A 25321-nucleotide genomic window follows, 5' to 3' on the forward strand; every position below is an offset into this window, starting at 1 on the left:
CTCATATAGACACGACAACTTATAATTTATACTATTTCTTTAAAGTTTTTTGAATGTTTAACTTTTAATTTCAAAGTATTACTTATTTGGTTCTTAACATAGGCTACTTATATTAGCAATATCTCATATAGACACGACACCTTATAATTTATACTATTTCTTTAAGGTTTTTTGAATGTTTAACTTTTAATTTCAAAGTATTACTTATTTGGTTCTTATTTTTTTATTTTTGCTTTTTTCTACTTATGGTGAAATCAATATGATAGTGATAGCAATAAAGTATAATTGTTTGTTTTCATACGAGGGGAAATTTTATTGAATTTAATTTTTATTTTATGCCTCTTCTTTTTCTTAAAAAGTGATACCTTAATGGTCTTACGTAATGTGATAAATATCTAAAATTAGTTATATTTCAGTCATTATCATTTATTTTTTGTAGTTATTGCTCTCAATTAATTTTATCTAGTTATGTAGGTGACGTATAATTCAAACATTATCAATCTTCTATGCAAAACTAGTAAATTTATCTAAATAAGAGAATTTTTTTGTTTCTATAATTTTTTTTATATTTGATCAATGAAACAGAAAAAACAAAGATAGATATGAACACAACAAGATTTTTTTTTTTTTTTAAAACTTTTAAAACCATATATAGAAAAATGTAAGTTGTAAGTTTATAACTTATAAGTATTATATGCAGCTCAAAATAATTTTATGCTTATGACCTTTGCGTCTAATTTTTAATAACCTGCTCAAATTCAATCAAGTTAACCCGTTTATTTGACTTCTATCCAAATTGAGAAGAACTAAATTTTTCTGCATATGATTAGATAGAGCTCTATTCCCCTTTTCTCCTCTCTCTCTATATATTTCTCCACTTCATTTCTCAGTGAAATATGTGAGACAACTGTTCTTTTTTTTAATATTTTATAAAGATTCTAAATTGACTTTAGGATAATTAGATTCTTGGAAGGATAGGCCGTTCTTCATCTTTTTCTCAAAAAATTCGACTTCTCTAACTCTTTAGACAAGAAAAATGACATTCCAAAAAATCAACACTAGCTTGGTATTGATCATATATTTCGCAGTTCAGTACACTGCTTCAACACAAAACAATACTAATATTCATTTCGTTGTAAGTATTGTCTATTCATTTGATTTTTTTTTGCATTATTAAAGTTATGGTTTGTGTTGTGTATGTACTAATCAATTTTATCTTGTACTATCAACAGATTGAAGAAACTTCTTTTGATAGGCTTTGCCAATCGAAGAAGATTCTTACTATCAACGGACGATTCCCAGGGCCTACCATATATGCGCGCGCTGGAGAAACGTTGACCCTAGACGTTGAAAACAAAGGGAAGGACAACGTTACGATGTTTTGGTACATTCAAATTATCAAGAAATTCTACTTTTCATTGTTTGTTTAAGTAATTTGTTACTTTTGGTGACTGTTATTTTCTTTCTAAAATGAAGTTGTAGGGGCGTTGGTAGACACGTGAAGTTTGATCAGGTGGAATGGCTAGTTGAGGCAGGGTCTACAGTAAGAAAAAATATCACAATATCTGACGACGACGAAGGGACGCTATGGTGGCATGCCATGAACATCTGGCAACGCGCCACTGTTCATGGAGCTTTCATTGTCCATTCAAAACCTGGAAAGCCTGATGATCATGCCGATATTCCCATCATTTTAGGTATATAAGTTAAATAATATTCAAATAATTTAGTTTTAATTAATTTCTTTCAAAATCTTAAGTTTTTTACTAACATATATTTTCTTTTTGCTTGATTAATTCTCCACAATTTCACCAGGTGAATGGTGGAAGAAGGATGTCAAGGAGGTCTTCCTTGACTATATTGACTCAGGCAGTGACATAAAATCGGACGCTTTCACCGTTAATGGACAGCCTGGTGACTTCTACCCTTGTTCAAACAATGGTATGTATAAGTCGTCCAGTTCAATTTATTTATATCAAACTTAATTAATCTATTAAAATCAAAATATTCGTATCCAATGGGCCAGTTCTCCTATCTATCAAACTAGTTTTTTTGGGTTGGACTCTTCTGTTTGATTTCTAACATTGTTTTTTTTTTTAATTTTGTGATTCTGTCCATATGGGCCAGTTACTTATTATTTTCTCGAGTTATTTATTGCACTTATTTTAATGTTCTTTTATTAATTTAAATGGACAGGAACTTTTAGGATAGTAGTGGATACTGGGAAGAAATATCTCCTCAGAATTGTGAACGCTGCAATCCGTAAAAAACTTTACATTGGGATCGCAAGTCACGACTTAACCGTAATTGCGATGGATGGAATTCCTCTAACCAAACCATTTACAACAGGCTACGTCGAATTGAGTGTAGAACACTCGATTGACTGCATCTTCGAGGCGAACCAACATCCAGATTATTATTATATAGTTGTTGTAACGAATATTAGCAAGACGTATGACACGAATAAAGTTACAACCGCCATTATAGAATACCAAGGGAATTACATACCCTCTTCGCCACCTCTTCTTCCCAACTTCTCCCTCAACTACGATAAAAGTTCTAGTAGGGATTATTTATATGTAATAATGACTTTTGTAATTTTGGGTTTATTTTTTTGTACGACATTCGTTGTTTGCTATAGGCAGACTAATAGGCGTCATAGAAGTGCAATGGTGACTCCCTTGTAAATTGTAATAAAGTTTTATATTGATGTTTATATTTGAAATTACGAATTGTATGATAAGATGGTCTATATATATTTCATGTAAACTTATGTCCAACGATTCTTAAGATAATACACTGAATGTTGAGCATGTGAGAGAAAATTTCATGTTTCGTGTTGGCCTTGATGTGTTTAATTTTTCTTTTATATCTCTTGTGAGGTGTGAATCCTGCGCGCATTCTTTAGATGAGACATAATGGTGTGTTCACTCTATCAATCAATGTGTTTATCAATGGATATGAGTAGCTTAAAGGCAATGGATATTTCAATAAAGGAAATCTTTTGCACAGTGTCTTTTTCCTCGTAGATTTTTGAGTTTGCACTGGTTATATTTTATTGCTTTAAGTTGCATCTTCCAGGAGCTGAAATGTAAATAAATGAGTTGCATCTCCCCTATCAAGTTAAAGTCGACGTCTTAACTTGACTTTATGAGCTCAGTTGATACTCAAGTCAAGGTGTACATGTAATTTATCAGAAGGATGTGGATACGTAGATGCATGATAGTTACAAAAACATTTCATTTAAGTTGATGGGTTTAGGAGGCCCACGACAAACAAGAACACTGATCAATGCTCAAGACGTCTTCTTTAATTTGGCGCATGATGAAAAGGATTATATATATACAATACCTACTGTTCTCTGAAGAAAGCAAGAAGTTAGCTAGCAAGGTGTGGTGGACTGGTTCGGAATAATGGGTGAAGTGATATATATGTTGTATATTGTATGTTGAGGATGAATCAAATTGGTTATCTGATGTTGTATGTTACAAGTCAATACCGACACTCTATATAGATGCCACTAAAGGCTTTAGCGACACCAGATGCAATGACATTAACTTAAATGCCGCTAAAACTGATTTTTGTGGTAGTGTCAACACATATATACACTATAAGAAAAGTGTTAATTACCTGGGGATTTTCCTAGGGATAGTACAGTAAATCCGCATGTAATTTGATTACCTGTGATTTTTCGTGCAAAATAAAATCCGATGGAAAAACCTTCGTAGATAACTCTTACCTGCGGATTTATACAATCCCTAGGTAATTTACCTGGGGAATTTAAATCCGTAGGTGTTTTACTTGCGGATTTATCTGCGATAACTATAAAAAATTCTTGCGAATTTTTTGCTAAAATTTCTTTTAAGAACGAAATTTCTTGCAAATTTTCGTAGAAATATTTCGCACGTGATTCCCCATGAAGATCCCCAAGTAAATCCATAGGAGTTTGGAGATGAAATTTTTTGAAACAAAAGGAAATTTCTTGCGGATATATATGAAAGTATTGCTCAATAATTCCAATGAAAAGAAATCTGCAAGAACCAACAAAAAAAACAATTCATGTTATATCACTTCATTCAACAAAAATACAGAATTCATAATTCATAATTCCTATGAAAAGAAACCTGCAAGATCAATAGTTTATGATTCTTAAACATACAAAAACAAAATACAACTCAAATTTGAATCCTAAATAGTACTATCAACTATTTTAATCCCCATTTGAAGATGATGCGTTATAATGGGCAGAACCATTGTCATTCACGTTATCATGGGCAGAACCACTATCATTCACGCTATCAAAGTCATCACCACTTTCATTCTCATAAGCTTGATTGTCTTCTTGAGATGATTGCTCATTTGAAGATGATGCGTTGTATACGTGCTTCTTCAATAAGTCCAATTCCCTCCTCATCCTCTTATTCTTGTGACGCTCTTTCTGCAGTTGAGCATATAAGTCAGCATTGGAAGCATTTACCTGAGCTTTAATTATCTCATCAATTTCTCTCGATAAAGCTGATGTTGATTGTTTAGACGACGTCTTTATAGATCGACCCAGGGAGCCAAGACCTTTAACTCTTCCTTTTTTCTTTCCACCAACAGCTTGCACCCAGATATCCATTTCTGTTAATTGAGAATGTTGACCAGCTAAATTAGTTTCTCCTTCCACAGCTGATGCACTTTGAGAAGCTAATAATTCTTGTTTCTTTCTTTCAAAAGTATTCTGCATCAAAACAAGTTATTTGAGACAATATTTAAAGGCAAATCTCTAGCTCTCACCATTAACTGGCAACCATCAAAAGCAATATATATACTTGTCAACATTGATATTAACAAATAAAATATGATTACATAATGAATATACTAGCATGGCGTTTTCTGTAGAGTACTGCCAAATTCTTATTCTTTGTACTTGAAGTAAAAGGGTCGAGATGTTCTTCACTTATGATTGCTTTCACTTGGAAGACAACTACATCTACCACTAGTATCTGAATTCTACAATATAACTGTTCTCTTTCCTATTAGGAATTTATGAATGTTTGAAGGTTGAAAAAGAAACTTATATCCTAGTGTATTGAAGCAGATGGAGACTTCATTCAATGTGAGAATTGTAGAAAGTATTAGATGCACATTTTTGCCTATGTATAATCAAGTTAGCTGCTTAATATTGTCTGTCCCACCATCATCAACTATAGGACGTTACATTTTAACATAAAAATACTTCCTTGATGTAGGAAGTCCTTACGCTGGAGAACTGCTAACTAGTTTACACAGAAGTGCTAAGAGCCTAAGACATTTAAACTAACAAATACAATTAAACTAGCAGCAAGCAGCATCATTTAAACTAACAAATACAATTTTATTTCAGTGCTAAGAGCCTAAGACAACCTTAATAGTGAAGGGTACATTACCTTGACACTTTATTGTTTATTACCTTAAAAAAGGCTGCCAAACTATCAATCTTACTGCTAGAATTCTCTTATCAAACTGGATATATAATTAAGAAACTAAGGATACAGTGGGATCATATGGCAGTAGCTAGTGAAACTTTAGACATTAGCTTCCGAAATGATTGTTGGGGTGTGGTCATATTAGCTTGTGAAATAGACATTATTAATTTTTGATTCCTTACTTCTTTGCAGAATTATGAATCGCCTTGCTAAATGGGCGTTTGACCACGTTTCATTGTGAAATGTGTTTTTGTATTAGTCCAAGAGAAGTGTGTTTCTTTGTACTTGTGGCAATTAACATCTTATATTGATGCTTATATTTGAAAAAATTACAAATTGTACCCCCAACAACATGTCAACATCGTCTATGTATTTTGTATTTTGTGTATATGTAAACTTATGTCCAGCGATACATAAGATAAGCAATCACATACACTCAATCGACATATACACATTTTTTCCGTCTTCTAAAAGTCCAGCTAAACATTGTTTCGTTCACACTACTAATTGGAGTAATTGCATATGCTATCCAAAGTCTGTAATGTTCTTGAGCACTTAGCTGCCTATTCAATCAGATACCATTTTTTCACAACAATATATACCTTTGGAGGTTGGAGCTGCTTGTGAAGACTTCCATAATATAGAAGCACAAGCTACAAGACTGATCAAAGAAGCATAAATTCTGTAAAGATACAGAAAAGATGGAGATATTCAAGGAAACAATGCAACAAGTGTAAAAGCAGTAACTACAAAATCCATGTCGCAACATGTGTCCACGCTTTTAAGCTAAACTACAAAATCCAATGGCAAGAGCTCTGCCCGAAGCACCTTCATTGGTTACAACTGTTATGATTGGAACTTTCAGCCCTTAAATTGTCATGAAAATATTGGAGGTGATTATAGATTCTACATGACCAAACGCAATCTAATAACGCACTATTTGAAAGTCAAGGTGAAGAATATTCCTTTCAAACAACTAAACGTTGCATAGACTCTCCAATAATCTGATAACTGAGCAATAAAATTAAATTGGGAACATGTTCAGAGGCTATGACCAACAACTTCAGCTTAATTAATGAAAACATCAATTCAATTTAACCTATTATTAGCCACATAACAAATTACTTGGAATGCTTAATGATAGTAATTAGTAATATTGCTATGAATGAGAATTCTTGAAGCATAACCATGAGGGGTTGGCATTGCAAAGCATAACCTCAAGTTGCATTGTTAGATAAGCAACTTGCCACCTCAGTGTGGTCAATAATATAAGTAAGGTGTCAATTTTTTTCTTAAAAAGACAATACTTCTCCACTTTTTCATATTTCCATGAAATAATGATATGTTGCATCATGAGGAATACATCACAACACATACAACACAAGGCATAATCAGTTCATTAAGACTTGCAAATAGTATCGAATTCCCAAACTCAAAAAGTCATGACAGGTATTCATTTTAAGATGTTCATAAGTCAACTCAAGCCCCTGATCGGGCAATTTTCTCAAGAATCACAGACTTTCCACAACAGTTAACAGTATCACATAAGCCTCCACATAGGCTAACATCACAGTAAGGCATCAATCGAATTAAAACAGGGATATCAACACTCACCAACTTCTAAGGCACATACGACTACTCATTTCATAGTTAACTTCCTAAGAACAAGTTAATTACTGATCAACTCAGTCTAAAAAGAGGGATAACCAAACCTACCTCAAGGCCAAAACTTCACCCAAACAACTCAACCGGAGCAAATAATCAACCACGCGCTAACCGAAACGATCCTCAACTATCAAGAATGGGAAAAGTTTATCAAAAGAAGCTCAAAGATACCTATAGTGAAGGGTTTTGAAGTTGGGGGTAAAATAGTCCAAAAAATCACTTCGAATATCGAAGAGCAAAATCAGATTTTTAATTGAAATACACTTTCCACAAGCCAAAAGGAAACCGTGGTTTAAAACCCCATAAATTCGATGAAGAAATGAGCTTGAAATCAAGAAATCACCATTATTCTCATTTTAGAAAAACCTCTAAAGTCTCTACTTAAAACCTTGATTTAAAGATGTTATTAAAAGATGGAATTACTAGGAATCGATAAAGATAAGCAAAAGAAGCTTACCCTAACCTAGAGTTCACCAAGAATCACTTAACAATCGCCTCCCAAAGCTCCAAGGGTTTGAAAATGGGATTTTTGCGAGAAATCTTGAATTTGAGTTCATTCTAAGTGAATTTTACTCATCGCGATCGTGAAAGACGCGGAAGAAACATTGCGATTGCGAGACACCTTGTCCGGAATCTTGAAGGCTTATTAGAGAAAAAAGGAGCTTATCGCGGACGCGAGCCTATGGGCCACGAAGAAGACACATCGCGATCGCCAAGGTAAAAAATGACCTGCATAGAAAACTGCCAGCAACTCAAACTCAAATAAAAAGCCTCCGAATGAACCCTAGGAATCGTTCGGGGTCCTATCAAAATAAATTGGACATGCTACTCAATTAGAATCGATATTCCATACTCGATGGAATCGTCAAATTTCCAAAAACAAGGTCAAATAACCCAAGGTCAAATAACCCAATTACCCTCCCAAACCACTCTTAAGGTTAAAACTCAACTTTTCACCCAAATGCCTAAAAACTCAATTGAAGGCCTCAGACACCTTACCAATCACCTAACTAGCTAAAACTTGACTTTCCCGACATGATGAGATTGACGAAAATCCCATCCGGCGCTTGGAACTCCAAATGTTGATCGAAGTCAATCCTATCAAGAATTCACAACTCAAGAGGGATGAAATCATCAAAAACATACCCAATCGCATTGGAGACCACACCAACCATTCCCGGAACACAAACTAAGTATGCAAATGCTAAGGAGAGGGTAAAATGGCTAATTCACAATGAAAAGCAATTTCACAAGAAATGGGACACTACATGTTATTGGTTGAAATCAAAACCAAACCAATTTAATCGATTTTTGAATTGTTAAAACCAAACCTAACCAAGTATAATATACATTTATTGGTTTGGTTGTTATCGATTTTGGTTTGATTTGGTTCGATTTTTCAATTATTAACCATACACAAAAATTAAAATTAATAAAAAAATCATTCCAAAGAGAGAAAAAAGACAACAATTCATATAAAATGAGAAATAGTTAGAATGATTAACATAACATAACTAATTTACTGTGAATAAAACTTCAAAATTCATCATTTTGGCCTGAAAGGAAGAGACAATGACATTCATAGTCCCACAAAAAATTATCATACACTTATATATGTGAAATCGATATGATAAACGTTCTCATCTTGAACATTTTTGCTTTCGTAAATTAATATTGATGAATACATATATAAATATTTAAAATTGTTTATAAAAATATTATATTATCTATGTATAATGATAAAATATATGTATATAATTTATCGGTTCGATTTGGTCTGATTATTTCTTCATTTTTTTGAACAAATCAAAATCAAATACTTTTGATTTTAAAAAATCTATGACCAAATCAAATCTCAATTAAGTCCGTTTATTTAATCCGTTTGGTTCGATATTTTTTATTTGAATCAATTTTTATCCAAACTGTGAAGGCGTGAACACCCCTAGTCAATTGGAAAAGTATTATAGAGGCATATTTTTTTTTATATATATAAGTATGTAATACATTTGATAGACAAATCAACCCACGTATATCATGCTTAAATTCTGCTATATAATTCATAGTCAGTTGTCCAGTATTATAGATACTAACATTTTGATAGTCCTGTAGGATATATTATGCTTAAATTTTGTTAAATAATTGATATACTAATTATTTATATAAATTTTAGGGATAAGGGTCTGAAAAATATCCCAATTTTGGTCGGATTTTCTGTTGCGATACTAAACTTTCATGAGGACCTACTACCTCCCAGGACTATTTAATACCGTATTTTAAACATATATATTTACCCATGTGGACATAAAAAAATAATGTAAAATTATAAATAGTAATGTGTCCACGTGGGCACATATATACCTTTAAAATGCACTATTAAATAGTTCAGGGGGGTAAAAAATACGGTATTAAATAGTCTAGGGAGGTAATAGGTCCTTATGAAAGTTTAGTATCGCAACAGTAAATCCAACCAAAGTTGGGGTATTTTTCAGACCCTTATCCCTAAATTTTATTATAGATAAACATTTTGATAGACATTTATGAAGGACAACTTATACAGTTATACACATTCTAAATATTATGAAGGATAAAACAATTATGTATATCATACTTAAATTTTGTTTAATAATTGATATATACAGTAACCTATAAAAATGGTGTCGATTGAGCCCAAAATAATGGCACCGACAACCAAATAAGGAAAGGTCCGATTCACTATTACAGATTAGAACATTATACATTAGAGATATATACTGTTTTATTTAAAAATAGAAAACGGATTTCAAGAGTCGTCACTTAATTTTTATAGTGAAAATTAAGAAAACAATTTTTTTCAAAAGATTAAAAACATAAAATCTAATGAAAATATTAAAGGGGATTCGGGGTTCATATTAACATTTCAGGAAGGGTTTGAAAGCACCCAAAATGTCCGCTAACATATGCGGTTATCCGACAATTAAAATATTTGGCTAAAATTTAAGAAAATAAGCATGCTTGACTAAAATATCATTTTTAGGGGGAAAGGGAATATTATAAGGATATACTACATAAAATTTCAAAGTATAAGTAAGAAAATAAACACTTGTTCAATTTTATTTTTTTTAAATATAAATAGTTAACTCAAAATGGCAATCCTTTCAGAAATTGATTTAGGGAAAAACCTTGAAATTAAATAAATAAATAAAAAAGTAGTGGCAATTAAAACAAATAGGAAATGGAGAAGAAGTATTGGGCCCAAGTCTGGTTCTGTGCACCTGGGTCAGCACTTGGGCCTAAATTCAGTTTTGGGCTTTTGGCCCATTTATATCTAGCACAATTCTTCATTTTTGTGCCTATCCTATGCTATTAAATATTGGACAAATTACTTAACTACACTCCTTTACTTACCTTAATATCCATTTATCCCTACTTATTTCAAAAATTTCAAAAATCCCTTATTTACCTATGTATCCCGTGCACAACGCTATGTATCCCGCTATATGGAATGTATCAAACGCTATGTATCCCGTGCGCAACGCTATGTATCCCGCTATATGGAATGTATCAAACCTAATGTATCCCGTGCACAACGCTATGTATCCCTCTATGTGGAATGTATCAAACCTAATGTATCCCGTGCACAACGCTATGTATCCCGCAAAAATTATTTTTAAGGGATAGTAAATAGAAAACTAGAAGGGATAAGATGTTATTTAGTACTTATAATATGTGGTTCCTATAATTTATACTTAAATATTTGCCAAATATAAGTGGGTTTATGGCCCAATTCTCTGTCCTAAACTAGCAAATAATACCAAAAAGAAATGGGCTTATTGCCCAATTACAATACAAAACGAAGCTGGAAATTTCAAGAGGGCTTTTGTCCCATTTCAACTGTGTATGGGGATGTATCACACTGTATATCAATGTATATGCTGCATATTTTCAGCTCCGGGACTTGTTCATTATATTATTTCACCACTGGTTGACTCGATAAAGAGAAGTGGTTGGGCCTCCATGGCCCATTTTGAAGATGCAAGGGAGAACATATGGAGTCCGATGGGCTCAATCGAGGGAGTTCATGTAAGAAAAGACAATAAGGATTACGACAAGATAAGGCTAGAATAGATTACTATCCGAAAAATAGAAATTGATAGACATCAGACAAAGATAAGGCGAGTTTATCACCTCTTGTAGAGCCGCGAATCCGAGACGAACGAGCTAGCGAAGAGCCTTCCACGACCAACCCCAAACCCCAACGATTCCAACGAACTAAACAGAGGCATACGCGAGCAAAGACAAAGCAAAATTGAACCCTATTGGTCAGCATTGTACGCTGCTAGAGAATTGGAATTGGGCTGGGTCAGTAGTATATTATGAAGTGGGCTACTGGAATTGAGGAAAATTGATAGAATGGACTGCTGGATTTGTGTTGGGCTGATGGGTCGGCTGAATTGACCCAATTTTGGTCGAAAAATTGAATTAAGATAAGGTTAAAAAGGTTAGATTTGCAAATACAAAATGGCTAAATGGATTGCAATTATAGCCATATAGAATTCAAAACATTGCCGAATTGAGTTAATTTAGTGAATCCGGCTAGAATTTAAACACGATGAATTAAGATTAGTTAATTAGCAAGCTTCTTAAACTGACAAAATAAAATAATTAAACTAAATAACTTAAAATTATAAATATAAATTAAATTAAAATAAATTTTTTTGAAATGATTTTTGAATATCCATAAAATATACTAATTATATAGAAACAATATACATTATTTGAAAATTATAAAAAGTACCAAATCTATTTAAAATAACTTGCAAACTATATTATTATTTTTTTTTTGAAATTCTATAAAACTAATTATTTTAAATTGTTTGAAATTGAAGAAGCTCAATGATAAATCTATAATGTGGAGATCTATAATTGGGTGTCAACATATACTAGGATATGAATAACAAAGGAATGTACCAAAAAAGAAGAAACTAACTAGTATCCATGGACAAGCAAATATCAAAATTACACGATCTGTTTATTTTTAGAAATATTATGAAGTATTTTCACATATTATTATTATTTAAATAAAATAACAAAAAAAAGTATTATATCGTTTTATTATTGTTATTTAAATATTATTAATATATGAAAATACTTTATAATATTTCTAAAAATAAACTGATAGTATATAATTTTGTTGACTACTATCAAAGATACTAGTTAATTTAGAGAATATTTGTGCAATGACTAAATTTCGTAATAATATTATTCATTATATTTGAATATTAAAGACATTTAAATCAAATCTTTTAAAACTGGAATCCTAATTATAATTTTTTTTGTTATTATTAATTAAATATTTATAATATATGAAAATACTCTATAGTATTTCTAAAAATAAATTGATAGCATAATTTTATTGTCCACTTTCAGTGGATACTAATTAATTTGGAGAATGTTTGTACAATGGATAAATTAGGAATTAATATTATTAATTATATTTGAATATTATTCATCATTTAAATCTTAGATTTAGATAATCAGATTGCATACTATGTTTGCCTAAATAACCATTTCTTCTGCACTATATATATATATAAGTTATTTCAGAAATATAATGAAAAACAAAGATGACATTGATATTTACAACTCTATGCTTCATCATTTTAGTTTGGACCACCATTGCCTTTTATTTGGTTGAAGGCTATGGGTCTAGTCGAAATGCAGATCTCGTCCTTGAGGTATAATTTTCATATCTTTCATAATAAATTTTATACGCCCTTATTTTTAATGAATAATTTGTAGTGAAATTAATTTATGTTTGCAGACTATTCACGGAGATATTTATGATTGTGTGGATGTTTATAAACAACCAACTCTTTTGCACCCGATGCCGCACAAAGAAAGAATAAAGGTGCAAGATTTATACTCATACAACTTAACTGATTTTTTCTTCTTTTCTTTTGACAAACAAAAGCTGATAAAACACAATTTTGTTGTTTGCAACGTTTTGTATTTTTATCAAAGGTGGAATCAAGTTTTGAAAGTTATGAATTTCTGAATTTTGATATAAATAATTTATATATTTCTTAACAATTTGAAAAGCAAAATCTAATACTAGTAATTGACATAAGATGTCTTCCCTAATGTTACTAATTTATAGATCCACACAAGTTATCTTATTATAGGGTTGGGTTAGCCCCAATCTATTTCTTTACAAGATATAGTTAATTCATAATTAAAATCAGATTCTTAATAAACTAGCATCTGATGATTTCATATAAACATCCAATCAATTAGTGAATCCAAGAATCTTGTTAAGAATGTTTAAGATTTAATATATAATTAAGTATAAAATTAAAGTTTATATATAATATATGTAGTGTAACTTTTTGAGAAAAAATGTTTAACTGATCACTCTTTGATTAACTCTTATCATTGTCTTTAAAATATAACCCTTACATGCATTTATTTTCAGTAATATTTTATGTTTACTTGAATATAATTTTACTTGTATTTTCTTTGAAATTCATCATTTTTTTCTGCACGTATGGGGATTTTCGAAACAACAGATGACAATTGCTAAGGAGCTAGAAAAACAAAGATCAGTCAAAGCCAAGCGATTGCAAAATGATGAAAATATTTATTTTAAGGCAGAAGAGTTCTGGTTGAATAAAAAAGGTTGTCCAATTGGAACGGTCCCTATTCGACAATTGACACAAGAACAACTCCAAAATGCCAAAGATGCCTCCTTAAGCATGGCAAATAAATCCCTTGCTGAAGATATCATCGATGTAACTACTTCTTTAATTATTAAAATTTATCATTAATACTCAACAAAATTCAATTTCAAATAGTTATTCTAATTAATTTAATGTAATACTATACTTCAGTTTGCAGGAATTAGTATAAATGCATCTCCAGAAATAAAAAGTTTTACAAGTGCCACAGCCACTTTTACTTTGTATAATCTACACGTAAATGGACTTGGCCAATATAGTTCTGCAACAATATTTCATCAAAGTGCAGATAATGCGACAAATTTCGAGCAAATACAAGCCGGATGGATTGTAAGTTTTTATATCAAATCAATGATTTGAACCTATTAAGTATTTTTTTGACGATTCGATTTCCTAAAGTCATGATGTTTGTTTGGTTTAGGTACATCCACAACTATACGGTGATAGCCGGACTCGGTTATACTCCCATTGGACAGTAAGTATATTAGAAATTAATTGGTATTTTTCTAAAAGAAATCATTCAAAAACATGTAGAATAAGTAAATTTCATTTTTTTTTAATTAAATAGACAGATGGCGGCCAGAAAACAGGATGTTACAACAATATTTGTCCAGGATTTGTTCAACTTGACACTACAGTACCAATAGATTATGCATTCCCAAAAATTTCTAGGCCAATGTATGATGACTATGAATTGGAAATTCAGATATACAAGGATGAAGGTAATTAAAATTACAATAGTTGTAATACTTTGGAATATTAATATCAGTATCAACAAGTATGTTGTTGTTGTAACTCTGGTGTTGTTTATTTTTGTAGACTATTATCTTTTGTTTCAGGGTTTTATTAGTATTGGATTTTGGCCGGAGACCATTTTCAATGAATTAAGAAATGGATCGCAAGTAGTGCGATATGGAGGACAAACGTTTACACCAGCAGGTCAACAATATAGTCCACCCATGGGAAATGGTAATTTTCAGGATGGCAATCCACACACCACTTGTCATATGCGTCAAGTCTTGTATGGAGTTGGCTATAATCAACTAGTTCAACCCGATGAATCGTTGGTTCAAACTCATCAATCTAGATGTTACCATGAAGGAAGTCAGCATAATGCTCATGATGATTACTGGGATTATAATTTTTTGTTTGGGGGTGGTGGTTTTTGCTAAGATGCACCAACTGTTTGTATTGTATTGATATATAAAATTAAGAAGCTATTATATTAGTTCTTGCAATTACAATTGCAATTTATTTTGGGTGATTCAATACTTGATGTGCCTGTTATTGAAAACATATTATTTAGGAGAATTGACAATTATGTCAATTCAAACTCTTCTCTTAATTAGCTAACAAGTGTGGCGAGAAGAATGTGATTTTTGCATCCTAAATAAGATAATTTTTTCAGTTTGAGCTTAGGAATAGAGAAATTCCTGACAGAAAACACTTTCTCCTATAATGTGAACGCTGCAATGCGTAAAACACTTTACTTTGGGATCGCAAGGGACAAGTTGTAATCGCAATGGATGGAAGTCCTATAACAAAGCCATTTACAACAGACTACGTGGAATTGAGTATACAACAATCGATTAATTGCATCTTAGAGGCGAACTAACAGCCAGATTATTATATGGTTACTGGAACCGTATGTTGGTCAGACGTATGACATGAATAAAATGAGTTATGGTGCTTTAAGCAAATAGATAGTAAGTGGGTTGGTGTGTGTGAGGTTTTTCTATTAGAGAGAACACACTTTTATTGGTTAATTGTATTCTCAACACGCCCTCTCACATATGGGCCTTTATTATGCTTTTTGATAATGGATGGTGGTGAGAATTTGTTTCTTTTTCTTTTATAAAGGTAGCGTATTGATGTAGGTCGGTATATTGGTAATTATTGTGTTGTCTTTTGTGGAGTCCTCACTGTGGTTATATTGTTGTCATTATTTCTGAAGCTTGCTGGTCTGTTTCTAATCTATAGTTACTAATACCTGTGAATTTGTGCTTTCAACCTAGTGTCTTTTAGAGGACATTGCTACCATTTGATTCTTTTTGTTTGTTTTTTGGATCTATTTTTGTGGTTACTTTTTTCGATGGTGCATCTGATTATTGCATATACTGGATACAGTTAGATAAGAAAAGATGGTCAGAGTTAGTGTGCTGAATGATGCTCTCAAGAGCATGTACAATGCTGAAAAGAGGGGAAAGCGTCAGGTCATGGTTAGACCTTCATCAAAAGTCATCATCAAGTTCCTCATTGTTATGCAGAAGCATGGTATGTTAGTTTCTTAACTGTTCACTGCTAGCATCACCCTATCATTTTCTTATTGTTGGTATCTATGTGTAGGTTACATCGGAGAATTTGAGTATGTCGATGATCATAGGTCTGGAAAGATTGTTGTCGAACTGAATGGAAGGCTAAACAAGTGTGGTGTCATTAGTCCTCGCTTTGATGTTGGAGTCAAGGAGATTGAAGGATGGACTGCTAGATTGCTTCCTTCCCGACAGGTATAGTGATTAATATATTCACTTTGTTCCCTTGATCAATATATAGAACTCCATTTCTGGTTATCACCAAATTGAGCCTTGCTTCTAGCTTCCGAAATGATTGTTGGGGTGAACAAGTCATGGTCATATTAGCTTGTTAAATAGACATAATTAATTTTTGATTCCTTACTTCTTTGTTGAAACAAGTCATGGTCATATTAGCTTGTGAAATAGACATTATTAATTTTTGATTCCTTCTTTGCTGAATCATGAATTGGCTTGCTATATGAGCGTTTAACCAATGTTTCATTGTGAAATTTGAAAAAAGTAGTTTTGTTTCAAAGGGAAAAAATGATATTTGAAAATTATTGCTTCTTCTTAAGCATTAAAAATCTTGAGTACTCGGGGAAATCATCTGTAATGCTTACAAGACCCATCCAATTATAATTGTCACATAGCAAGCGCTCTTTGTAGATAGCAGTTGAGGCTCTCTCCTGTAAAGGTAGCATTCCTGTCTAGTCTATCCAAAGGAGAAATTTTTTATCCTATGGCTTGGCTAACAGAGTCTCGATGTGCTGTTATTTTTGTATTAGTCCATGTGAAGTGTGTTTCTTTGAAGAAGTATCTGAACAGTCATATTGTGGATTGAAGCATCATATGTAGTTCATACTTGATACTAAGCAAATGAAATTGCAGACATTTTCTGCGATCACAGATGGAGTAAAAGTCGTACTTGTTTGTCAGTTTTATTTTGTATAGTCTATTTTATGTTTTGATCTTTGCATATTGGTTTTCAACTTGCAGTTCGGGTACATTGTGCTGACTACCTCAGCTGGTATCATGGACCATGAAGAGGCAAGGAGAAAGAATGTTGGTGGAAAAGTTCTTGGTTTCTTTTATTGAGTCATGTTGAAAAGGATGAAAACTTTGGTTTTGCTGTTTGTTGGCTCGTTGTAACCGACCTTTTTCTGTTTTTCTCGTTACCATCAAATTTAGTAGAGATTTTATTGAAAATTTTGAGACAATTATCAGATTTTGTTGAAAAACTTGCTGGTGCTTATTGCCTGTTATACTTTACATACCTTGGATTTGATGAGAATGACTGGCTTCCACTTCCTTCGTTCTACCTTGATGGCGAAGCTCTTGGCTGGTTCAATAGCTTATTTTGCAACAAGCTATTTTTGGATTGGAAGCATTTCAAGGGTAAATTTGTTCAGCGATTTTGACAACAAGCCAACAATGATGTGGTGAGGCGTCTAGCTAATTCCTTACATGTTCATTTTGACTGCGCTAATTCTGTCCCTATAGTTTCACAATCAGTTGTATTGCCTCCCAGTCATTTTCCGGCCTCATCTGCCTTTGATTTTGCTTATGATACTGGTGGCAACCTAAAGGTGGACCAGGTGTTTGATAAATTGTCAGAGACGTATAAAAATGTGGATGCCCTGTCAGGCTGTTGGAATTGGAAAACTTGAACAAAATATAAAAAAAGGCATTATCTCTGAAATAACATCCTTAAACTGAAATAACATATTTCTTTTAAGTTTAAGTATGTTATTTCAGAGATATGTTATTTCAGTTTAAGTATGTTATTTCAGAGATAATGTCTTTTTTTATATTTTGTTCAAGTTTTCCAATTCCAACAGCCTGACAGGGTTACAAGATTTAAAAGACTATACATTTTTATGTAAGTGGGTTGATGTGTGTGAGCTTGTTCTATTTGAGAGAACACACTTTTATTGGTTAATTGTATTCTCAACACGCCCTCTCACATATGGGCCTTTATTATGCTTTTTGATAATAGGTGGTGGTGAGAATTTGTTCCTTGTTCTTTTATAAAGGCAGTGTTATTGATGTAGGTCTGTATATTGGTAATTATTGTGTTGTCTTCTGTTGAGTCCTCACTGTGTTTATATTGTTGTCATGATTTCTGAAGTTTGCTGGTCTGCTTCTAATCTATAGTTACTAATACCTGTGAATTTGTGCTGTCATCCTTGTGTCTTTTCGAGGAATTTGATTATTTTTGTTTGTTTTTTGGAGCTGTTTTTGTGGTTACTTTTTTCGATGGTGCATCTGATTATTGCATATACTGGATACTCCCAACTTAGCCCTTAGATCTTCAAATTTCTCCTTAGGAAGAGCCTTGTCATGATGTCTGCAATCTGCTGATCTGAGCTGCAATGAACAAGTTGAAGTTCGCTATCCTTCTCTATTTGCCTGGTAGCGTGAAGCTTCACATTTATATGCTTGCTATGACCATGTTGCACTAGATTTTTGGCAATAAATATTGTTGACTTGTTGTCAAGCTTAATGACAGTAGCTTCAATGTCATTTTGCTCCAGATCACGTAGAATCTTTCTTAACCATAGAGCCTGATTAGTTGCACCAGCAGAAGATTGAGCTGCCACCGCTTGCTTCTTTGAATTCCATGAGGACATGCCTGAGCCAAGTGTAAAAGCATATCCAGAAGTGCTTTTCATATCAACACTTCCTGCCCAATCACTATCCCATCAGCTGCCCTTGCTTTTCCCTTTTAAACCAAATACCATAATCAACAGTTCCTTTGATATATCTCAACGTTCGTTTAGCAACACCAAGTGAACTTGACTTGGAGCTTGCATAAACCGCGAACATGAGATCGGATCTTATTGCTGTCAAATACAACAAACTACCAATCAGACTTCTATAAACAATTTCTAAACTCCAGAAATACATTCTTCTTTTTCTCAAGATTCTGAATCTGCTGCTAGCGCTCTTCACAGCCCGTCTTCTTCAGATTACTCACCCAGAATTACTCCAAGTATGTTCAAATTTCATTGCACTCATTAGAGCTGCATACATGATTTTAAATTTATGAGTTATCAATTTGTGGAACAGCGAGGATCCGTTTCTTTCATACGGTTTAGATTCAGTAGTAGAAATATAAAATTAAATTATCTAAACTCGATACAATAATTGCAGGTCAGGATGATTCAGCTGTAATTATTCAGAAGAGGAAATTGGGGAAGGCAAAAAGTTATGCATATAGAATTCGTGAGCATGGTACGCACTGAATCTAATTCTATTACTAGTATTTACTTTCCGTTTCAATTTGTTTGTTGTACTTTTTTTAAACTAAATTTTCCTTTTCTGCTTCTTTACATCAAAACAATTCGATTTTTTTTGTTACAGTGAAATTGGGTTCGAAGTTTTCAGATATGAACATTCTTGTATTCAATTGATGTCAGTAACTTTTTAGATGAAAGTGCTTCTATTTATTTGATTTTCACCCTTGCCTCTGCTTTATCAGACAAAACCTCATGGCCATGGTGACGTCCATTCACTTTTTTACTCAAGTGGCCTTCTTAAAGTCTGGTATGTTTTCACTCCTTCTCGACCTTTTTGTTCCATCTTTTTCTTTCTTTTTTGTCATTCTCATCCACTATGATGTTATTTGGATGAACCAATGAACTAGCCCCTTTTAGCCTACCTAAATGTTAATCAGTTAGAGAAAGATGGATACCTTTATGGACCCTAGCTTGTAGTGTATCCATCTTCAAAGTAAAAAAAAGGAAATTCATATTACCAAGGCTTTTTTTCCATCGTTTTGCAGAAATAAAAACTGATGTTAAACCTTTTATGTAGCCTGTATCTACATCACTAGTGCATCCAGTTTGTATTGATTTTTCAAGAGGTGCTTTCACTTAAAAAGCGAAAGAGCGTTAACATATTTCTGTGATTTGATGGTCCAAATTTTGTGCAATCTAGGCATGAGGCAGGCTTAAGATGGGTCCTTTTTTTCCAGGACACCAATGGTCTACTTTTCAAGGTCAGTTGGATGCCTTTTTCTTTTTTGTTTTTTTCAATTGTATCATATTCTGCTCATGTATGTTAGGCCAATTTTATCAATCTGTACATTTCATTGTCTTCCAGGCAATTCCAGCAGCACTAGGCGTCAGTACCACAAAACAATACCATGTCAATTCTCTCGCTGTTCCTCGGAAAGCAAAAGAAGCCATTGGTGGCATTACCAAGCTTACTCATAAAAATGGTGCGTAGATAAGTTGTTTACTTCTACCTTTTCATCTCCCGGGGAAAAGGTCAGAAAAGAAGTAATAAATGCTGAAAAGAAATGGATGCAGGGGTCATAGTATGGGCTTCCTTTTTGTTCAGTTGTTTATTACAACTATATTTTAGTGGCAAAAATTATTAAATCTAATGGGTGTCATGGGAAGTTTCCTGCTTTCGTAAACTGAACTTTGCAAAGTTAGTAGCCAAAACTCTTACCAGGTCGCAAAAATATTAGGATACTTGAAAATGTCCAACAAGTTGGTTATGCTCCTTTTAGTTGGTCATCTATAAACTTCCAAAAACATTGAAGCTGGTCTTGTGAAGATAATTGTAGATGAGGATCTGTATGTTTATTCCTGTTTGCTTCGATACCTCATGCTCCATTTGTACAGGGCATGACTGGGAGAACATAAAAATATCATAGATGAGCAAAAATTGTTCAAAAACTATGGATCTCTCGAAGGTATTTAACAAGGTGAAGATGAGAGGTATAGATGTGGGAATATTTGTACTATTCTGCAATTTCTTGGTACTTATGAATAGAACTTGAACATGAGATAACTTTTAGTTATTTAAGATAATATTGCCCTAAGAAACAATTTAGACAGGTTCTAATGTTCGTTTGTGCTTAGGTCTTCTAATGTGTATGCTAACATTTATTTTGGAGTCTTTTCTGTTTCATCTGTGATATTCTCCAGGAATAATTCTCTTAGTTATAGGTTCTAATGTTCTTTTGTGCTTAGGTTAGTGTAGGAGTACCATTTGAGAAAGTTCATGTGGCGTTTGTGCTTCTATCTGACAATAATATCAATTGAAAAATCCTTTCTAAGGTATATAATATTGTTATCTTTCATACTTGATACTAAGCAAATGAAATTGCAGACATTTTCTGCAATCACAGATGGAGTAAAAGTCGTACTTGTTATTCTGTATATTATCTATTTCTATGGTCTGATCTTTACGTATACTTGCAGTTCGGATACATTGTACTGACTACCTCAGCTGGGATCATGGACCATGAAGAGGCTAGGAGAAAGAATGTTGGTGGAAAAGTTCTTGGTTTCCTCATGTTGACAAGGATGAAAACTTTGGTTTTGCTGCTCGTTGTAACCGACCTTTTTCTGTTTTTCTTGTTACCATCAAATTTAGTAGGGAATTTATTGAAAATTTTGAGACAATTATCAGATTTTGTTGAAAAAGTTGCTGGTGCTTATTGCCTGTTGAGACAATTGACATCTAAAGTTTGTAGTAGATGTACATANGGGATCATGGACCATGAAGAGGCTAGGAGAAAGAATGTTGGTGGAAAAGTTCTTGGTTTCCTCATGTTGACAAGGATGAAAACTTTGGTGTTGCTGCTTGTTGTAACCGACCTTTTTCTGTTTTTCTTGTTACCATCAAATTTAGTAGGGAATTTATTGACAATTTTGAGACAATATCAGATTTTGTTGAAAAAGTTGCTGGTGCTTATTGCCTGTTGAGACAATTGACATCTAAAGTTTGTAGTAGATGTACATATTTGTGTATAAACGGCAAGAGAAAGGTCTCTTTTCTTCTAGTCTTGTTAGTTTCTAGAGTGCAAACATACATGTTAAATTTCTAGTAAATCAAGAAGGTTGGATAGTGAGTTTGTGCTTATAATCCCATATTGTGTTCAAGTATAATATTTGCGTAAATAGTGAATCCGATCAACTATTTGGTGTTTTGGGCTAAAGTCATTCCTGAAGTATAGCCCAAACTTAGGATACATCCTTTAAGGTATTATTGTGAACAAAAACATCCTTTTAACTATCTTAAACTTTGCGGCAAACATCCTTTTGTTATAAAACTAACAGCTGAAATAAAAATCATATGTAAAGCACATGAATTCCCCCAAATCTCCATATTCAGTGGATTGATCATCTTCATCCTCCAGGAATGATAATGCACAATAGTTCGACTTTATTTATGCTTTGGGCAGAAAAATAATTAGTTCCGAGCAAAAGAGTTTTGTACTTTATGAAAGGTTAGGATGCTAGTTTTTATTTTTGTCTGTCTTTATGGTCTTGAAAGAAGTATTGTATTTATAAAGGGCAAATAGAAATAACCATGTTCAAGATCTGCTATGGCAATGTAAAATGCCCTCTACTTATTTGATAAGAGGTCTGAAAGAGATTGCAGGCATATTGCATATAAATTTCCAAGTCTCATTGCCTTCTAATTGAGAGAAAATCAATTCGACCGAATATAGGGATTTGGGAAAATCACATGCTTGACACATATTTTTATTTCTACTGTTAGTTTTTAAGAAAAGTTTACATAAGGATGTTTATTGCAAAGTTTAGAATAGTTAAAGGATGTTTTTTGTTTACAATTATACCACAAGGATGTACCATAAATTTGGGCTATACTTGAAGTATGATTTTAGCCCAAAATGTAAAGATCACATCACAAAAATCACACAGTGAACAAGAATTTTCCTAGAGGTATTTGGTTATTAGGTCTGTTGACACTCAATTTTGGCCCTCCACAATATAAATCAATCATCGTGCTTCTTCAATTTCAAATGATTTAAAATAATTAGTTTTATAAAATTTCAAAATAAAAATAAAAATATAGTTTGTAAGTTATTTTAAATATATTTGTCACTTTTTTTTTTATAAATTTTTAAATAAAATATATGTTTTTGCATAATTTCGTTGATAATTAGTACATTTTTGTGAATATTCGGAAATATTCTCAAAAAAAGATTTTAGTTTTAATTAAATATTTGGTTAATTAGTTTAGTTATATAATAGTTTATAATTAAGTTAATTATTTTATTTCGTTGACATTAAGAAGCTCATTAATTAATTTAGGCGGACCCTTATACTTGATTCTGTTTGTAAGTTGGACCCTTATACTTATGATTTTGTCAACTAAACCCTTAAACTCACTAAAACACAATATTTTAAACCCTTTCCTCATCCTATGTGTGTGCGTGTGGTACACTCATTTACATGTAGGATTCCACGTCATTTTTAATGACACATAAGAAATTAAATTTTAAACAAATAAAATAAAAATAAAAAGAATAACCTGGAAAATTTGAACATTATTTTCTCCATTTTTGCTCTCAAATTGAGCACCAAATTCATGTCAAATGGGTGGAATTCTTACCTATTTGACCTGAATTTTACACTATTGGTTCACAAACACAAACCCAACAAATCTCTATACAATTTTAAATTTATTTCATAAATTACAAAACCCATTTGTTATTCTTGAAGCTTCATCAAGCTTATATCAATGGACCAACATGGGTTATGGTGCATTGGTGAGAGTGCTTCCCTTAACCAGAGGTCTCGGGTTCGAGCCCTGGGTATGGAGAAAATCCTGTTGAGAGTACCACCCCTGAATGGGTCTGCAGTGCGCAATCCAGATTTAATCGGAGCTCCAATGTGGACTTCGAACACCGGGTGGGAAACAAAAAAAGAAGAAGCTTATCAATGGAGTTTTTCATTTTTCAATACCTACTAACACCAAAGAATACACACGAAATCGAGATTTTGAAAGAAGAAGTATGGCAAAACAAAAAGAACTAGGAGGGACGTTGATTTTCAGAAAAAATAATGAATTTTGCGAAAATATTTAGGGGTGGAACAGTGTGCGAGGGTGTTAAGCTATGAAGAAGGAAAATGGTGGGTAAATCCAAAGATAGAAGTGGAATGGGTTTAAGAGATTTGGTTGGGGGGTGGAGGTGGGTGTCGCTGCTTTGAAGAAGATGACTTCCCTTTTTTTTTTGGGTGTTCTCATTTATTTATTTTTAAAAATTTTAATATTTTTTTCATATAAATTTATACATACTTGCTTTAAAACGCGTGGAATCACGCATCATTCCAAGTCAACAATATTAATGCCACATGTATTCAACCAATGGTCGGAGGTGTTTAATATATTGTGTTTCAGCGAGTTCAAGGATCCAGTTGGCAAAGTCGTAAGTATAAGGGTCCAACATACAAACGGAGCCAAGTACAAGGGCCTCCAAGACCATTTCGCCATTAATTTATATTAATTCATCTTATTTAGTTTTTAGCCGAATCACCAATTAAACTCAATTTGGCTAACTTCTTAATTCGAGAAAATGATCAAAATGGTCCCTAATATATGAGGGTTACTTTATTTTGATCCTTAATATATTCCACTTGATTCATATGGTCCTTGATGTATTATAAAAGATACTCAATTTGGTCCTTCACCTAAAAGTAACAAATCCATTTGTTAAATTTAACGTCGGGATCCACTAAAAAATAAAATACCAAAAGCTCCCTTTCTCATTCATTCTCTACGTCTTCCCATCAAAAGCTCTGTTTCAGAGAGCTTGTGCGTTTTTTTTTTTTTACCTTAGCCATCAAAAGGATCCCTCTTCCACTTTTAAAAATACTACTTCTCAAAAGTATGATTCAGATAATTGAGTTCTGCTTTTGATAAACATCAAAGGACCGAGTTCATCTTGTTTTATATAAATTGTGAATTCATTTTTACAATGCCTTCAACATGAAATTTGCTTGGTTGATGCTTCATCAACCCCTTATGACAAATTTTATGTAACACTCCAGAAATTTTTTTTAACTAAGACTCGAACCATTCATCGTAGTGAGTGAGATTTTACCGAGGAATTAAAATTTCTTAAGTGTTAAGGTCACTAGATGTAGCACCTTGAGTTCCAAAAAGAATTAAATTGGAAATAGCAAAATCTGAAATTTTACAAGTTAAGCTAAGTATGAGTTTTGGGTTGACTTCAAACGACCATAACTCCTAGCTCAGGATGATTTAGGTGTTCTACCAGTTACCGTAGGAAACATCTTTGAATTATCTTTCCAACGCCGCTGAGTTTGATAAGTTTCGAGGTCGGATGAGTGAGCTATGGCCTTTTGAAGTTAGGCTGTCCAGTTAAGGAAAGTCAAAACCGGGTTTTAGAGGGGTATTTTGGTCTTTT

The 25321-nt window shown here is 32.8% G+C and overlaps 4 protein-coding genes and 1 long non-coding RNA gene across 6 annotated transcripts; 3 read left to right on the forward strand and 2 right to left on the reverse strand.

The window, feature by feature from the left end:
• The first annotated feature begins 1036 nt into the window (after positions 1-1036).
• Positions 1037-2687, forward strand: LOC125849907 (putative laccase-9). The gene is made up of 5 exons (XM_049529864.1): positions 1037-1135; positions 1233-1384; positions 1477-1697; positions 1816-1941; positions 2197-2687. The coding sequence occupies exons 1-5, from the start codon at positions 1037-1039 to the stop codon at positions 2685-2687; spliced, it is 1089 nt and encodes a 362-aa protein (XP_049385821.1).
• Positions 2688-4126: 1439 nt separating this feature from the next.
• On the reverse strand, positions 4127-6124 carry LOC125849904 (uncharacterized). The gene is made up of 2 exons (XM_049529855.1): positions 6053-6124; positions 4127-4723 (listed from the first exon to the last, which is right to left on the reverse strand). Exon 2 carries the CDS (start codon positions 4619-4621, stop codon positions 4211-4213), a length of 411 nt encoding a protein of 136 aa, XP_049385812.1. The 5' UTR covers positions 4622-4723; positions 6053-6124; the 3' UTR covers positions 4127-4210.
• Positions 6125-6819: 695 nt separating this feature from the next.
• LOC125849905 (uncharacterized) lies at positions 6820-8081 on the reverse strand. Its single transcript, XR_007444720.1, has 2 exons — positions 7573-8081; positions 6820-7242 (listed from the first exon to the last, which is right to left on the reverse strand). It is a non-coding gene; the product is annotated as an uncharacterized LOC125849905 (long non-coding RNA).
• Positions 8082-12718: 4637 nt separating this feature from the next.
• LOC125849919 (uncharacterized) lies at positions 12719-15000 on the forward strand. The gene is made up of 7 exons (XM_049529876.1): positions 12719-12829; positions 12916-13002; positions 13661-13882; positions 13982-14158; positions 14250-14303; positions 14397-14550; positions 14648-15000. Exons 1-7 carry the CDS (start codon positions 12719-12721, stop codon positions 14998-15000), a joined length of 1158 nt encoding a protein of 385 aa, XP_049385833.1.
• Positions 15001-15919: 919 nt separating this feature from the next.
• On the forward strand, positions 15920-21588 carry LOC125849917 (40S ribosomal protein S15a-1-like). 2 transcript variants are annotated; one of them, XR_007444721.1, is made up of 4 exons: positions 15920-16102; positions 16175-16335; positions 17119-17276; positions 21480-21588. XR_007444721.1 is itself a non-coding variant. In XM_049529875.1 (3 exons), the coding sequence occupies exons 1-3, from the start codon at positions 15970-15972 to the stop codon at positions 17215-17217; spliced, it is 393 nt and encodes a 130-aa protein (XP_049385832.1). In that variant the 5' UTR covers positions 15921-15969; the 3' UTR covers positions 17218-17360. The 2 variants fall into 2 exon arrangements, 1 of the variants encoding a protein (XP_049385832.1); XM_049529875.1 differs by lacking the exon at positions 21480-21588 and having other exon boundaries at positions 15921-16102; positions 17119-17360.
• The last annotated feature ends 3733 nt before the right edge of the window (positions 21589-25321 follow it).

The sequence above is a fragment of the Solanum stenotomum genome, unplaced genomic scaffold (genome assembly GCF_019186545.1).
Source record: "Solanum stenotomum isolate F172 unplaced genomic scaffold, ASM1918654v1 scaffold11373, whole genome shotgun sequence".
Lineage (NCBI taxonomy): Eukaryota > Viridiplantae > Streptophyta > Magnoliopsida > Solanales > Solanaceae > Solanum > Solanum stenotomum.

What these genes read in the sequence shown, in the direction of transcription:
- LOC125849907 (XM_049529864.1), top strand. Translation starts at nt 1,037, where the DNA reads ATGACATTCCAAAAAATCAACACTAGCTTGGTATTGATCATATATTTC. An exon ending in GACAACGTTACGATGTTTTG is followed by an intron (nt 1,385 to 1,476) that starts GTACATTCAAAT and finishes TCTAAAATGAAG; the next exon opens with TTGTAGGGGCGTTGGTAGAC. An exon ending in CGATATTCCCATCATTTTAG is followed by an intron (nt 1,698 to 1,815) that starts GTATATAAGTTA and finishes CAATTTCACCAG; the next exon opens with GTGAATGGTGGAAGAAGGAT.
- LOC125849904 (XM_049529855.1), bottom strand. Translation starts at nt 4,621, where the DNA reads ATGGATATCTGGGTGCAAGCTGTTGGTGGAAAGAAAAAAGGAAGAGTT.
- LOC125849919 (XM_049529876.1), top strand. Translation starts at nt 12,719, where the DNA reads ATGACATTGATATTTACAACTCTATGCTTCATCATTTTAGTTTGGACC. An exon ending in ATGCAGATCTCGTCCTTGAG is followed by an intron (nt 12,830 to 12,915) that starts GTATAATTTTCA and finishes TTATGTTTGCAG; the next exon opens with ACTATTCACGGAGATATTTA. An exon ending in TTGCTGAAGATATCATCGAT is followed by an intron (nt 13,883 to 13,981) that starts GTAACTACTTCT and finishes ACTATACTTCAG; the next exon opens with TTTGCAGGAATTAGTATAAA.
- LOC125849917 (XM_049529875.1), top strand. Translation starts at nt 15,970, where the DNA reads ATGGTCAGAGTTAGTGTGCTGAATGATGCTCTCAAGAGCATGTACAAT. An exon ending in CATTGTTATGCAGAAGCATG is followed by an intron (nt 16,103 to 16,174) that starts GTATGTTAGTTT and finishes ATCTATGTGTAG; the next exon opens with GTTACATCGGAGAATTTGAG. An exon ending in GATTGCTTCCTTCCCGACAG is followed by an intron (nt 16,336 to 17,118) that starts GTATAGTGATTA and finishes TTCAACTTGCAG; the next exon opens with TTCGGGTACATTGTGCTGAC.